General features: G+C 37.0%; 1 protein-coding gene across 1 annotated transcript; it reads right to left on the bottom strand.

The window, feature by feature from the left end:
• Positions 1–727: 727 nt before the first annotated feature.
• Positions 728–14,661, bottom strand: LOC118695159 (prostatic acid phosphatase-like). The gene is given in 11 exon segments (XM_036396581.1): positions 728–884; positions 1,358–1,464; positions 2,341–2,423; positions 3,669–3,801; positions 6,273–6,368; positions 7,466–7,564; positions 9,709–9,779; positions 9,782–9,860; positions 10,481–10,567; positions 13,107–13,202; positions 14,548–14,661. Coding segments are annotated over 11 exon segments (1,122 nt in total).
• Between the last annotated feature and the right edge of the window lie 2,540 nt (positions 14,662–17,201).

Below are 17,201 nucleotides of genomic sequence, written 5' to 3'. Positions count from 1 at the left end.
TGTTGGGTGCAATATTTGAACATGAGAAATTTCTTAGATTTTCATTTCCCTTAAGTAATATAGAGCTAGATAAAAGACAGACAATGTCATTTTTCGCCTTTCTGTTTCCTCATTTTGCAAAACTAAGTATTGTAAGTGGTCAAAATGGAAATTTAAGCATCCTAATATGGTGATATAGACAAGCTATGAGGAAATGAATTAGTATACCAATGTGTGTTTGTATACTTTTGACATTCTGGTAAGTACCAATCTGGTGTACTATTCAATATTCATCTGTTTTGATCTCTGAATGACTGCTAAAATCAAGAGAATGCCTAATGTTGACTGTTGTTAATCAGCTTGGACAAATACTCTGCAGTTAGAGAGGAAAAGGTGACTATTCTAAGTCAGTGCATTTACATGTACTTCTTCAGTAACTGAAGGTCTTTTTGACTGTACTAAACCAAAACAAAGCAAAAAACCCACATGAAAAACAGAACTCTAAAGTCAGATCAGCTTTGATTTTATTTCACCAGAAAGTTGGTCTGGAATAGGTAAATGTATTGATGGAGGAGAAATGACAGCCACGGTTACAAATCTCTTTTCCTGGATCTGCATATTTTTCATTTTAGAGCAGACCCTTATGAAAATGATTGTCACTTCAAATGAGCTGTTGGCTCAAGATGAAATCCTGACTTTATTTTTGGGTACATGTGCCCAAAGCACTTAGCTTACCTCTTTTGATATCCTACATTCTACATTCTCTTGTCCAATAGGGTATGAGGGTGGGAGAGACCAGATGAGTAAATCTCTCCAGGGGACAGTGAAATTTGCAGCCAGGGAGAGTGAGAGGGTGAGGCTCCCTCGAAGAATCGTTCCTGTAGTACATTTCTATGGTGTATTGCCTGTTTCAAAACACAGAGGGGTCAAAATAAAGGTAGCTGTGCAAAACCACACAGCCTTTCCATGCTGCAGTTATTGTACCTGGGGGTAAACTTTTAGCCAGCTTATTTGTCTGGTTGCTAATATGTTTATGGTTTACTAATATAAGTAATACTCTGAAGAGAACTTATTAAGCAACAGGGTGTCAACACCAATTTGCATGTAGTTTGCTGTCTTTGCTAAGGAGTTAAATAGATAAAAAGGATGGATAAAACTTTTCATAAGTGTAAGATATATATACAGATATAGATATATATGGTTTTCAGGCTTATTCTGCTACTGACTACTAAAATGAATGCAATTACAATAATTAAAATCAATGTGTAATATTTCCCTGAATAGTGAACCTCAGGTATCTGGTTTAATTAGTCTTGGGTATCAGAAAATTCCTTTTAAGAAAAAGTACATATTAGCAGCATAGCTTGCAGATACTTGCCCATTTTTTTCCTGGTAAAGTTCAAAAAAATGGCAGGCACTGTGAGGAGGCAATTTCCCATTGAAGACATTGAGTGCCATCTGTAAGGCAGCAATGGTCGTTGCATGCTGGGAACAGAGGAAACCTTTAATTAAAGGTCTGTTGAAAATGATTGCATGAACCTATTATTTAACAATATTTCCCACACATTATCTGTCCACTCAACATTAACCTTATTAGGGCCTCATTAGTCCTTGCCCTCTGCACTGTTGAGCAAACATTGTCCCTTTATGGCTATATAAACTGAAGTCCCGCATGTATAAAGTATACATATATGTAAATATTTAAGAAGTCTTAGTCCCTTGCAGCTCTTGCATATTTAATAGGAGCTGTTAAAACTTCTTTTAAAAAGAACTAGTGGTTTTGCTGGTTAAATATACAGTATTTGAGATCAGATCAGTAAGCTTTTTAGCTGATATATACCCAGTAGGTCATGATATAAATGCAGTTTAGAAACAGGAGCTTTTTAGTGAGAGCAATCCAAAAATTTCCTCCTCCAATGACAGCATTTGTACATTCTAAACAAAAATATAAGAACACAATTGAGTAACTGCCTTCATAAGGCCTGATAAAATAACTGTAACTTAATTTTTTTCTTTTTTTCCTCATATGCACTTGAAAAAGATGCAGGAAGGAGGAGATTTTGTTTTAAATTAACTTTGTGATCCAGGTTTAATAAAACATGAGGCATGATTTTTCCAGCTCCCTGCTCAATCAAAACATTATTACAATGAAAAAAACCATGACATTCAGTAGAAAGTGGAATGCTTCAGGTTTCAAAGCAGCATCTGTTCATTAAATTTTTTTTAAATCTGAGGACATTTAAGGTTAACCAAATAAAAAAATGCTTGTAGCTGTATTTGATAAAGGAAATAAAATTTCATGGCTTTCACTGCATTTAATAACTGCAGAAAGGAAACACAAGAGAAACAGAAAGCACTCACCGTGGAATACATAACCATTTTTTGATGGTATGAAGGCTTTCTAGCATCTAAAATATGCTTTAGAATAGTTTTTAAAAGAATACCTGAAAGAAAATGGGGAAGCAGTGACAATGAAAGAGATGCTTGTGTTAACATCTGTATCGACTGCTGCCATTTCAGCAATCCGTCACTAAGTGCACCAGATTTATTCAATTGACTCAACTGGTAATTTGTGCAGAGTGCCTTGATTAATAGTGACAGTATCTTTCAAATGAACAGTGGGCCTGTTTTACTTCTGTGTAAAATGTTTTGGGGATCCCTAATAGCCTCAACAGCTTCAAACAGTGCGTTCACAGTTACTTTGTGCCAGCAGAACAGTGCAAGAAGAGCACAGTAATGAATGCTACCCTGTTGTCTGTGTAGCTTGAGTGATTTCCAGCTTTCCAGAGGAAAAAAAAAGAGCATATCCTCTTGACTCTGGGGCTTTATAAATTGTGTGGTTGTCTGCATTTTGTTAATGTTAACTGCTGAAAAACTGTAAGACAAACTACCAGATTTAAATCAATGGCTTCTCTAGTATGTTAATATAAGGTTGGCACATCGACAAGTTAAAATCCTTAAAGTAGAACTGTACCAACTAGGAAATTAGACAGAATTAGTCTTTAGCTTCTGGCACATTTTTAATAACAATTGTTAGTAAAGCAAGGGCAGAGGTTTGAACTTTGTGCCAAGTTTTGCAAGTTGGAGCTTTGAAAAATGCAACAAGTTAATTCATGTTATTTGTTCATTTGTCTTCCTAGCTCACAGATCCTGCCTGCACACTGCCCATATAAAACAAAAAGGAGGCTCAAAATATGACAGTGGATGAATGGAGGAGAATGAGTGATAAAAAAGGTATAAAATACTTTCAAATTTTAGTTGCTGTTTTCTGAGCAGAGTAAAGTTTAAAAGCAGTTTAGTAATCTCATCTTAGGACTCTCAGCAGTGGAATATGAAGATGTTAGGTAACAGAGTCACCATTCTTACAAATAATATTTTTTTAAGTTACACATGGCTTATGCTAAGTTCAGACTTGATTCAATTCAACAAGAATCTGTATGTTATATTGAATTTCTTACACAGTGTAATCTAAATGATACCTCAATTACAATGTTAGATTAGGATATTCATGATTCATATGCTCACCATCTCCCTCTCCATTAATCAAAATATTTCAGTGCTGTTCATCAATATCCCCACAATGGTATCTTTCACCATTCTACCATAGAATCAGCAGCATTGTTTGTCATATACCCTTTCTTCTTTCCCATCCTACTTTTGGTTTTAAATGGGGTAAGAATTCAGCTTACCTCCCTGCAAACGTGATTTTTGTTTTTGTTTGTGGAACCCAAATTCCGCCTGCAATAACAATTCTGACAGCTTTATCAGCTTGGTCCTGACACCATGAGTAGCCCAAACAGGTAAAGTATAATTGTTAATATCCTACAGTGAAGAAAGAAAACATGGTGATTTTCCTACTGATTCCTACTGCTAACTGTTATTTATTCTGGCAAAAAATACTTCTCTGAACAAATTCCAAATGTTTCACTCCAGTAACATTTTCTCATTGTAATAAAATGATGACTGTGTTTTGCATTTAGACAGCTGTAGCATTCCTATTTATAGCATCATAGTGCTTGAAAGAAATTTGAAGGGCAGTTTTCAACAAGAAGAGGAATCTTTATTAATAATACTAAAATTATGCAAAAAGCAACTGGTGTTTTTTATATTGTCAGGTTAAAAAAAATCACTATATGATTTTTCCAGTCATGTGCTGGGATGTATTTTTACTGAAACAAATGCCTATATAAATATCAGGGTTTTAAGGGCTGGTAGCTCTCAGGTGTAAGAGGAATACAGAGATCAATGTATAGCTGTAGTATGGATGTACTGAAGTATGGGGTAGATATATAAGGATGAGATATAAATTAAATTTGTACCTATTATGGTCTATTGGATACTATCACAGTCCTCAAGCTAAAGGGGAATGGATTAGTCTTTCCTTGGGGATGCAGTCCAAGGTATATTAGTGATCACAACTGTGAGAAGGGAAGACAAGCACAACACTCCTGGTTTGCAGTACCCTGAATTCCTGTTTAAACAAGGTTGGTAATTTTTCAGTAGAGCGATGTAACCTTTGGACTGAGCTTACCTAAAGGACTGTTCTTGTAACAAGCGAGCTCAAAGGAAAATGTCAACTACTTTAAGGGTTTGTTTAAACAAGAAAACAATAGAATGGGCTAGGTTAAACCAGCTCAAACCTCAATGTTATCCATTTCTCTTTTAATAAGTGTCATTTATGCCTTGAGGAAAGAATTGGATGGTTGCATGCTATTTAAGACAGTCTGTAGGCAAGCAAACACATCAGTCTCCAAGTTACCTGAAAGTCAAATAACACTTAGCTGAAAATAACAAATGCAGAGAGATGTGTGCTACTGTGGTTTCATGAATTGTATTTAAAAACTGTGTAAGCACTCTCTCTGTATGCTTGAAAAATGAGAGAGGTTTTTATGGCAGATGCCTTTAATTAATACCCTCAGAGTCCTCAGTCAGTAGTATCAAATGCCAAGGCTCATCAAATATAACACTAGAAGGAGAAGAACAATTTATTTATTTTTTATTCCAGTGTTTAGCTAGATTCTTTATGGGAGCTGTGAGTTTTCCAGATTTGTCTGGTGACACAGATTCTCGGTATGATTTAACTACTGAAATAGAAAGTCGAGGTCCTGCATTTGGAAAACATGGAAGGGTGACCTCACTGAAATTACAGTGAGATGTCCCAACATGTTAACATTTCATTTAACTTAAGGCCCTGGCTGACATTCTATTCAAGTCTGCTTTGATCGAAGTTGGACTTTTGCAAAAACTGAAGGAATGAAGGTAAACTCATTCATATCACATCCGTGTAAAATATTACATGTTGCTTCTGAAATCCACCTTAAAACTCCCTCATTAATATCCCAGTACTGGCAACCAATTTATCATTAATATTTGTTAATAAATAGTTATGCATGAAAGTGTAGCAAAAGCTGCCTTCAAAAATAACTTTTTTAACACAACACTCTGCAATTTTGTGTCAGCTGAGGTAAGTCTAGACTTTGAAGTGGACTCTTGCTAAATTAAAGGCAGTTAGGATTTTTTCAAATCATGACATTTCCGAACTGTGGAAATCCAGATACCCATGTGGAATTCCAGATACCCATGCCAGTTTGGCACCACAATACCCCTTTTGTTATAAAATCCACAATCTTTCATGATATGCCTGGTCCCTTTGCTTTGTCAAATTTTAATTTTTGCTTAAAATTGGGACAAGCTCCCAAACTTGTACAAATTTGTGTCATTCCAATGGTTGTTTAATTTCTGAAAATACTCTATCCACTACTGGCCGTGTACAAATAATGGTTTCTCTTGCTTATACAATTTGCATAAAATTTTTGTGGAAAGATAAAATGTTTGCATAAAATTTTTGTGGAAAGATAAAATGTTTGCCAGCAACATATTTTTATCCCTGTGTATCTCCTAGTGGGGTCTGGGGGAGTTGCAAGACAATTTTATCCAAAGATATTCTTTTGCCTAATTCTCCATATTCTCCAGTCAGTGGCTGGATCTTGAATGTGAAAGTCCACTAGATTGTGTTCCTTACAGTGGTGGATGACACACAGCAGCCTCACACCTAGAGAGTAAACAGGATTTTCAATTGTAAGTTTGACATTAGGTGGGGGTTTCTGGGAAAGAAGATGCAAGTAGTCGATGTTTAAAAAAATTTGAAGCACTGATTTATGATCTTTTTATGTCTTACAATAAAAAAATAAACCAAATAAAAATATCAGGTGTAAGAAAATGTAGGAACTTCTATTGGAATCAAAGATCTTAAGGGTCTTTTCCAACCTAAATGATTCTATGATTCTATTTACCTCATATTGTAAAGTGTCAGAGAGCTTCCAAATCCTTTCACTAGTCAACTTCTTCACTGGATATCCTGTATGAGTGGCTAAAAACTTCAGAAATTGCTGGAATACAAAAAAATCCAAACTTGTAGTACTGAGGGCATTTTTACATGATTTCTACACACTGTCATAGTAGTACATAGGAATTTTTAGAAAGAAGACAGTCTTTGCACTTTGCACTTAAGCAATGAACCATTGCCTAGATGTAAGAGAATTTGGCCTATTCATTTAGACAAGGTTGGTGATTTTAGCTCAGATTTGAAGTATGGTGATTGTTTATGCCCGGTGAAAATGTTTAGAAGGAAGTAGAAGGAACGCAGATATATGAAGAAGTCTGGCAGAAATCCAAGAAATGCTTAAAGGAAGTGTGATAGAAAGAATTATTCTGATACTGGTACTCAGGAGAAGGAGAGGTATGATGTAAATTTGATAAAATGGGAATTGTGATTTACTTGCATATAATACCCAGATGCAGAGCCACAAATGGATGATTGAGGTCAGTGGTGAGAGATAATAGAAAAACAGGTGAGGTTCATAGTGTCCTTTTGAATACACGTGTGAAGTAGAAGGTTGCAGCAGAATAAACATGTGGTTATATAGTCATGCAAAGGTTTTGATGATGGAGAAAGAAAGGAAAGGATACTATATGAAGACAGGCACAAAACATAAGGGAACACCTAAATTAAGATTTTGGGTGGGAAACATGAATAAGTACTTGAGAAAAACACTGACGCTGTTATAGAAATTCTGAGGAATTGAGCTGAGAAAATGAATCTGAACCCACAGACTTATATAGGCAGAGATGTCAGAGGAGTTGCTTTACATGGGAGTAAACAGAGAGAGGTATTGGAATAATTTGAGAGGCATTGACATTGATTTTATCTGAGTTTTTGTTTTGTCTATTCCCCTAGAAACTAAGCTTTTGCAAGTAGGTCAATAATTTATCTTTTCTGTGACTTGTCATTTTCAATTGCTGGGAATAGCCCAGTCCAGCTGGATCTGTAATGTTGTAATTGTTTTTTGGGTATGTTGTCTACACCCACTCTGAAGATCAGAGATCTGAAGGGAGCATATTAACTGTTGTTTTAAAACCTATGTGTTAGATAATGTTGAAGAAGAGGTACGCTTTAACTGGATTTCCAGAACTGAGAATACTTCACCTTGTAGTGCTTGAATTGCCTTTGGAAATCCCTCGTTGCAAAGGTTTCTTTCAGAAGCTCCTTGTATTTTGGGCAGTGTGAGAAAGGTAGGTATAGCAACTGGAAAGAAAATTGCAAAATCCTAGTTAGGCAAGGTGCATCTTGTTCTGCAATTCAATATACCCTTGCAGAATTGCTGTTCTGATTTGCTGCACTAGTTAGGACAAGCTGAAAAATAATTTGGGAACGTAGTTTCAAGGATATTCATCTTCAGGACTCTAGGAGTCATACTGATGACTACACACAAAATAATCTTTAAATGTTCAGAGGAGTAATAGCTGCAGTAGTTCAAAGTTAAAGGATTCATTTACACAAGATGAAATTCATCCTTTGACAGAAGACTAAGACAAGCCCTCATGAACTCCTTTGTTCTTAGCTTCTCCAGGGATGATTCCATTCATTGTGTTCAATCTTTCTTTAAACACACCATCACATTTTTACAACAAATTACAAAGTAGCAGCTGGACTGCAATAGGAGTCTTTGTGTATACTCAACTGTATTGAGTCTATTTAACACAGCTTCGTTTAGTTCAGCTAAATTGTAGAAACTTGTGAACTTTCTGTAACTCAGTTCTGTCTTTCATTAATCTAAGCTATATGAAGGTTACATATGGCTGGAATATCTTAAAAACTTGTTATTTCATTTATATGTATTTATATATGTTAGCTAAATTGAGTTAATTTTCATTTTCTGTGCTAAATTTAAAACAAAAATTAAAATTTGACACTGATAGTATTAGTGCTTTTTCCTAATGTGCTTTTTTGTCTTTTTCCCAGTAATGTAGCTCCATCTATATAGTCCCAATATTAAATGAACTTTGAAAAGAATTTGAGAGATTTGAAGGGATAATTAGCTTGGAATGCTTCACAGCAGTTCCTCAATCTTTTTAGAAATACAGTCTATGCATTCCACAAGATAGGAAGGTATTTGTGAATTATAGCCATAGGTTCATGAACAGGCATGATTTCACCAATAAATGACGGGCACTTGTTTTGTGCTGTAGGATACATGTGGTCTCAGGTTTAGCCTGTATATGCAGTAAGGACAAATAAAGTTAAAACATAAATAGTTGAAAAAAGTATGAAAACTGTGCATGTGTCTATGACTTTATGATTTGTTTGAATAAACTTCCTTGCTCCCCTAGATGTGAATGAGGTGCAGCACCTGCTTGCTGACTTTGCCTTTTGTGTTGATACTGGCCGGGTATTCTTGTCTCTCTGCTGGGATATCCCTGCCTGTGACAGTGTCAGAAGCAGCTCCTGACTGTGCCTGGCTGTGTGTGTGAAGAGGAAGACATTTCTCCATACCTTCCATCTTCATGCTCTCATCACCCTGAGGTGAGAAGCATTGCTCCATGACCTCTCTAACGTGATTTCCTTATCATCACAGACTGTGTTAATTAGACTTGTAAAGCCCACACAATTTATCTTGCATCACAAGTGCAAACCTGCTCTCACAAACTGGGACTCAGGCTGCACACTCCTGATCTTAACTTTTTATCATAAATTTTCCACACACAGGATGTTCCAGCTCCAGTCAGCTGCACAGCTTTGCCCTCTAGGACAAGTATAAGCAAGCTACAGAGCTGCTATCCACAGGATTCCTTACAACTCCAAAGCGAGGAGCTGAGGAAGGGAGATGAATTAATACATTGCCCTATGAACTTGTGCTTAAAGCTCTGAGTCCTCCTTCCTTTTACCTTTAACTTTTCTCACCAATCCTTGGAGTACATGCACTGACCTGCAAAGTGCATGAAAAACAATCCTGTAACTCAATTCTTACCATAATGTAAGTCCCAGAATGATTCTTTTGTCTTTTCCATTGGCTGTGGACTAAGCAATTCTGAAGCACTAGTGAGATTAAGTATGTTTTCTCTTGTCACACAAAGAAAAGAATGTTTGCATTAAATTTAGAATTAATCTACTTTTACAGTGATTTACCTTATAAATGAAGTCTTTTTCTCTATACCCAGTACTCCCATTTTTCTTTCACTTTTGTCAAGATCATGTCTCTGATATGCAAGTCCATTCCTATGGAAATACTTGCCAACACTTCTAATCAGCTTATTAAGCATTTCTGCAAAATGCTTTTAACAATGTTCCTTTATTGCCTCTAACATGCACTTTTTGCTGCACCTTCATCTCATGTCCTATGTACTTTACTAATGCTCAAGGGAAAGTAGATGCCCCTAGTTTATACTCACATTATCCTGTGACAGTGGCATTGTGTGAACTGGAATTGGCTGCCAAAGGATTTTGGGGCTCCAAATCTGATCTGTGTTGGAGGGTACAGTCCAGCAAGACTTGCCTGAGCACTCATAAGTGTGTGATCACAGTCAGTGCTTTGAACATAAATCTGAAGGAAGAAAAAAAAAAAAAGAAACATTTTGGATGGTAATTTCTTTCATTAGGTTTACTTTATTGTCTTTGTAGGAAAAAAAGGGGCTGGTACTGGGGAAGTTGTCATTAAAATGGAGTGACATGAAGAAAGACTATGAGAAAGAAGGAGGAAGGAGAAAGACTGCAGCTGGAATAAAATTTTGCTGGACAACTGAGCTGCAGCAGGGTAACATCTTAGAAATCCTGGTAGACAGCTTGAGATTGACTCTGTTTGACCCTCTAGGCTTTGGCACGTCATATGTGCACTGAAAAGCTGGAACTTAAATGAAAACTGAGTTGTATCTGCATTCCATGTGGAAGTGTAGCATTGGAGGTATTTGACATAGATGCTCTGCCATACAGCAGTGAGGGAGCTGAACCTGATGTGCAGCCTAAAAAGAATTTTTTGTGGTTTTCAGGTAGCCATCAGGATAAAAGCTGAACTACAGTTTCAGGGCTACTTTGGATATTTGGAATGACATTGACTTCAGTTGGTATTAAATTTTCTTCAACTGCACCAGGTTTAGACTCTTATGCATCCAGGAAGTCCCATTAACAACCATGAAAAACATCTTCCTGCCCAGATCCAGTACTTGCCTCACACTGCTTGTATACAATGCTCAGGAAGTGAGAGTATCTCCTCCGCAGGTACTGGCCAAGCTCATACTGTTGTTGTATGCCAAGCTGTAGAAGTAACACAAGAGCATGAGAGGCTAAAGAAATGTGCTATGCATCCATTCATACAACCAAAAAATAATGCAATAATATTTGATATTATTTTAATAAAGCCTTTTTTTTCTTTTTCAAATTGAATTAGGAAAGAAGACATGAGAAAAAAGTAGTGAAATTGCTGCATGTATGGTGTTGGATAATGTTAGCTATGACTCCTGGTGGATGCAGTTTTGTATTTTGCTCTGTGGAAAGCTATGTGTATGTTTATCTGAGCTAGTGAGACTTAAAGCAGGCATAGAGATGTTCCAACACCATCTGTCTACTTTCTACTCTATTGCTGTCTCAGAGATGATTAACTGGGAGTGCAGACCGAGCAGCCACCTGTCCATGGAGACACATCCAGGATATGAATCCCATAGAGCATCACCAGATGCTCTATTCCTTATGGGGGCTAGAGTTTTAGCCTGGGCAAGATCTAGTTTTTCAGAACAGAAGATTTGAGGTAAAAGTCCTCCAAGCCTTTGGGCCTTTTTCTGCAATAGTTAATTATTATCAACAGTCTGAAGCATTTGATTTTTGATTCTTGCCTGATTATGTTCCCAACTTTCAGTCACTGAATCTTGTTACACTTTTGAATAACATTCACCATCACAGATCTTATTCACAGTTAAACAATAATCCATAAAATGGAATCAAATCACTTTATCTCTGTGTTAAATGAAACTGATGACAATTCTCTACCCTCAAAGCAAAATTTTTCCAGTCCCAACATTTTAGTAGCTCTTAGCTGAGCATCTTTCAACCTACCAACATAATTTTGTGAACACATGACACATGAATCACTGAATCACAAAATCAGTTAGGTTGAAAATGACCTCTGAGATCACTGAGTCCAACCTATTACCTAACGCTCCCAGGTCAACTAGACCATGGAATTAGGTACCATCCACTCTTTCCTTAAACACCCCTGGGGTGTTGACTCCCCCATAATCATACACAGTGCCCCTGTAATAGTCTATATTGCCATCTTTTTACTTGTACTGGCCTAAATTTAAATATTTTCTACTTAGCTCATGTAATCATTACTGTACACTGGGATCTCAAGTACAGTACTCATTGCTTCCTAAAGCAATTTTCTAAGTTGTGGGATCAGAGGATAATTCAGGCTGAAAGGGGCCTCAGGAAGTCTCTAGTCCAACCTCCTGCTCAAAGCCAAGTCAGCTAGGAGTTACTCAGGACCCACTGTGTGTGCATGTGATCACCTCTTGCTGGAATTGTGCATCCAGTTTCCTAGGCTATATGTGTGGTTTAGGCTTCTGCCCCAACTTGCCTAATATGCATGTTCATGTTGTTAAGCCCTGACTCCTGGGTCTTGAAGTCTTCTATGCCTTGGAGCAAGCTGGCATGGATTGCTGAACTTGAATACTGTTTATATGGAATGATTGAGTCACAGCTGAGTTGGGAAGCTGCTCTGTTACTCCTGTTTCTTCAAGGGAGTTGACATGAGCAGAAACAGGCCTGATTTGCTTTGGAGACCAGTTTTGCCTCCTAAGAACAGTGGGGAAGAGAACCCCTCAGGCAGTTTGTTCTGTTCTGATTTTGGTGACGTGGCGAGTTCTTTTAGGAGAGAGACACATTGGACATAAGGTGTGTGTCCCTAGCAGAGAGACACACCTCAGGTCTGCCTCCACGTGCACTGTAGCCATTTGTCTGGGGCAACCAGACTTCTGGCACTTCTCAGCTACTTCAGGGAGACTGCCTGGTTCTGAGTGCTGGGCAAATAACTGGCCGCTTTTTCAATCCAAATAACATATCTTGGGGAAAAAGGAATGAGGCACAAGCACACAGACATAGTGGTCCTGCCAGTGGGAGGGGAAAAAACACCCAGTGTCCAAATATTGCCCTGCAGTCTGATAGTACAGTTCACCTGTGGCTCCATTTGTAAGTGGTGGCAGCTAGTAGAAGTTACAGTCAAGGCAGGCACAATGTCTGTCAGATACAGAATCTGTGCTGCTTCTGGTTCAGCAGCACAGATACTGTACATCTGTGGCACATTTGTGGAAACAGCTGATTCCAAAAATGTCTGCACTAAACCAGTTGAGTTTTAAATCAACTTTCTTGGGCATAGCATAAGAAAAATTTCTGCTTGTACTGAACTTAACAGTTTGTGAGTAAGGAAGCACTTCTATTCAACAGAGATTGAGGGAGGGTTGTGTCTGTCAGCACTTCCATCACCTTCTGCTACTGATGGTTAAATCTTCCTGTATGGTCTCAGGTGAACTGAGGTGGTCATCAGTGCCTGGCTCCTCCCAGAAGATCCTGGTCTGCAATCAAAAAGCTCAACATATGGTGACACTGGATCAGAACAGGCTGACTCAGTTTCCTTCAAAATTAGTGAGTGATGTTGCTGTAGTTTATTCATAAGTTCCTTGGCTGTCCTTAAGTAGCAACTTAATAAGGGCTTTCTCTAAGTGAAAGCAAAGCTCCAACCCCCAAATATCAACACAACATCTTTCAATATTCAGTTCTTTGCCCAGGTAAACAAACTCACCTTGGTAAGTTGGCCATATCCCTGTTGTCTTGCAATTTCTTTATGCTTATCAGTTGGGAAAAACTCCTGTGGGGTATGATCACCATGGCGAAATACCTGATAAAAGAGATTAAATTGCTTTTGTGTTACTGCTATTTTTTTTGTGGTGATTATTACTAATTAGTGTAGTCACAAGGAATATGCTATGACAGCGAGTACTGTATCTGACAGATGCTAAGTATATTAATGGTTCGTGCCTTAAATTTAGATAGCTACATTTCCTGTTTAATTTATTTAGACAAACATAACTGGTTCTTTTTTGGCATTTGAGAATAAATTAGTTCAAATAAATTTTTGCAAGTTATAAAAACTACAGGATACCCTATTATATTTTAAAGAGGTTTTATGTATTTTAGAAGGTATAGACCATAATATTAAATAAACAGAAAACAAACAGAAGCATGTTAGTATTTTTTCTGAGATATTTGAACATTAGTATTTTGGTATGACTAAATTGGGATTCAAAAGGAAAAAACCAAAACCATTACTGGAAGTAACAGTTCTGTGGCTGCCTCCTGTGAAGTTCTCTTACTTGGCAGAAATTAGCCTTAAAAAGTCATATGTTGGCTTTTTCATCACAAGAGGTGATAGAAGTGTTATCTAATATATAAATACAGGCTAAACTGTTGCTCTGAAAACATTGAACCTGTTTTGAAATTTCACTTCAGATAAAAGATGTATTTATAAGGTACATTGGATTTTTTCATTCGTATGATGAATTCTCTGCTTCATATGCTTTGCAGAATAATTCCTGTAGATATTTGCCATTTGATTCTAAAACTGTAAGATTTTAAAAAAATTCTTAATCCAAGCAGGGAGAAATTGAATCAAAATCTGCAAGAAAAAAAAAATTAATTATTTGTATGTGTGTGTGATGTTCAGAGTAAGAGTCAGGCTTCCAGAAAATAAAAGGTACATCATAACCATTACAAATAGCATTAACTTCAAAGCACTGGTTTCTGTGTTGCTTATTCAACGTCATTGTATACTTGTTTGAGTTTCACATACTGAAATTTACTTTATATGTTAGTCCATTGAAACCACTGGAAAAGTGGAAACTCTTCCATAGTAAGAGGGTTTTTGCACAGTTGGTATTTAGTTGGTATTTGTGAAATCCTCTTTTACATTTAAAACAGAATCCTGTGTTATTTTTCATTTAGTTCTATAAAATAAGCATTCTATATCCATCCAAAAAGTAAGTTCATGTAGGAGTGCACAAAGGAGACAAAATTATAAAATCTTATTCAAAATTAAGATTGTTTTTTTGGACAATACAATAATGAAATTTGAATACGGAGGAAACATTTAAATATTTGAAAAGGTGCCCCCTCCCCTCTACCCTAGAGTACAAGAAGAGTAGTAAGTGACAGGTTTTGAACAAATTTCATTTGGCCATACTTACTAGGGACACAAACTTCAGTTTTCTTTTAGCTGTTGTTTGATGAAGAAAGATGCAGAAAAGACAGAACAGGAAACACAGACTCCAAATTCCACAGACTAGTTGCCTTCCTCTCATCCTGAGGGGAGCTTTCAGCTATTTTGCACACCAAGGTCCCTGGCTGGATGTGGTGATACAGTAGATATATGGCTAAGAGGGGTGGAGTCAGTCATGCTTAGTGAAATCTGAGAGTGAGCTGTGAAGTTGCCTCTCTGTCCTCTTCTAGGTTAGTGCTTTTCAGGGAACTCATGAAATGAAAAGTGCATTTCTCACTTGTACTCAATTTCTGTGTCCCATGTATTGCATGGAGTGAAATCTTTGAGCTCTCTAATTCCTGCCCCTGGCAAGGCAGGTGAATGTAAAGAGCTGGAGGTTTCCTTCTGTTATTTAACTAGGATTTAGTATGGGTCAGTCAGCCTTCCCAAATATGAAAATGCTGTTGGTATCTTAATCTTACTGTATGCAAAAGGGCTATTAAACCATCTGCATTCCTAATGCTCACAGTCTTCTCTGAACACTTTGTACTAGAAGGAGCAGTGCTAACAAATGTCCTTTTATAAAGTCTCTCTGGATTTTCCTGGGATTTGGCTGTGATTTGTAGGAGGAATAAGCAACAGAAGGTTTTGTTGCAAAGGAACAGGAATGAGCCTGAATTCATTGCAAAAAAATAAAGATATATGAATGAACTTTTAATCTCTTTAGTAGATTGACTCTGTCTCTAGTGGCAAAGCATATGACAGTATTTTCTGGAATTTTCCCCCAGAATTTCATACAGTTAGTTAAATTTTAAATTTTCAGATCTCTCTTGCTGCACACATTCTCATTGTTATAGTGTGCATATATCAAGAGTTATTTCTGTCATTTCCCCAGTATATTTTAAAAAAGAAAAAAATCTGGCTCAGAGACACCATTGCAAGAGACAGGATTGGTGTTGCAAGTTACTGATTTATGTTCAGTTCATTCAAGTCCTGTTAGTATGTTAAAATTGAGGGTGATTTCTTAGTCAGCAAAAGCTCTCTGTAAGAATTTAAAAAAAATTACTGAAAAAAATTATCATGTTGCTACCCAAAAAGGTTATATAATCCCAAACTAGTTTAAGACACAAAACAAAGCTTTTCTTTTGATTATTAGACATAGACTTCTCTAAGGGGATCAGTTCTCCATCTTGAGGAAACAATGTTGTATCTTTCACATCTGTCAGAGCTAAAGATATTCCTCTGTGAAACATCCAGATGTCACACTTTCATTTCTGCTTTTATCTCTGACAATTTAAAGAGAAATAGAATAGAAAATAAATAGAAAAATGTGGTGGGGAGTTACTCACATTTATTGAGAAAGAAAATGCCCTTTTTTTCTTAATTTGGAGGCACCTGGGGCGATATGGGTCAACAGGTTGAAGTTATTCATATCCTGTATATGTCATGCATCAAAAATTTCTCTGAAAAGTCTTTGTTTTGCTGTTTCTAGAAAACATGGCATCAGACACTACTCCTAAAATACACTGCTCTGCAAGACAAGATTTTTTTAAATAGACCAACTCAGAAAAAAACAGGCAAGTTCTCAGATTCCCAAGACTCCAGTCAGGTTCTTCATATACTGTATTCATGTCTAGGAGGGACTGCAGGTCTACAACAGGAACAGAAAGATTTAACTTTAATCTTTTCAAGCATCCATTGTCTCACACTTTACATGAGACCTCTGTAACTAGGAAGGTAAAATTACTCTTACTTTGAGGATAATAAAATATTAGTGTAAATATTGGTGTAAAAATATTAACAAAACGTGAAAAAATATTTGTGTTAAAGCTGATACTTGCTTCCTTTGATCTGATCTTGATGTTTCTAATTCTGTGAGAAGAGGCATGTAAAGGGCTGGAATTGTTTTTAAGCACACCATGTTGATTAATTCTGTTCCTGTTGAAGGTCACAGAGGGAGAACGAAACAGTGTGCTGTGCCATGGTGAGAGGTGTGTGAACTCTAGCTGTTCCAAAATCAAGGTTACTGCTTCTGTAATATGCTTGCAGTCTGTGTTAAAGCAGCAGCTGAAGGTGGAAGAGGAGAAGATAATGATAAAGGTAATAACTGTACCTCTCTCTCTTCCTTGGGAGTACAAAGGACGATATATGAGGTGTAGATCACATGCCTTTATCTTACCAATAAACCTGATGAAATATTTATGGGATCATAATAAACATAATATTACTAAGCAAGTAAAGTACAGCTTTGTGCTGTGTTCTGTACTGTGGTATCTGAAGCTGCTGGATCTTTGACATTGTTGAGGGAATGCAAATGCTCATTAATAATGCTCCAGTGCTTTAAAATGGTTTCATGGTTTAAGTGCTAGTATATTATTTGAAAGCTTATTAATCCAGAGAACAAAATTTTGCCCTCTACCCCCAAATTACAATATAAAGGATCCTTCCATGCTGTGATGCTCACCCCCTCCCCCCACTTTTAAGTGTAGGGTAAAGTCTGCTTGGTATGTAGAGGGTAGGATTGGATTTGCAGCTTGAGATGCTACTTCTTCATTGACAATGGAGAAGGATCAGAATTGGTTGAAAATACAGTGATAAGAATGTTAGAGGAAGACTCCAGTGTAGAATCAGTGTGGGGAGACA

This window comes from Molothrus ater, chromosome 1 (genome assembly GCF_012460135.2).
Source record: "Molothrus ater isolate BHLD 08-10-18 breed brown headed cowbird chromosome 1, BPBGC_Mater_1.1, whole genome shotgun sequence".
NCBI lineage: Eukaryota > Metazoa > Chordata > Aves > Passeriformes > Icteridae > Molothrus > Molothrus ater.
Note: the sequence above shows the minus strand (reverse complement) of the source record. Positions and strands in the feature narration are given on the sequence as shown.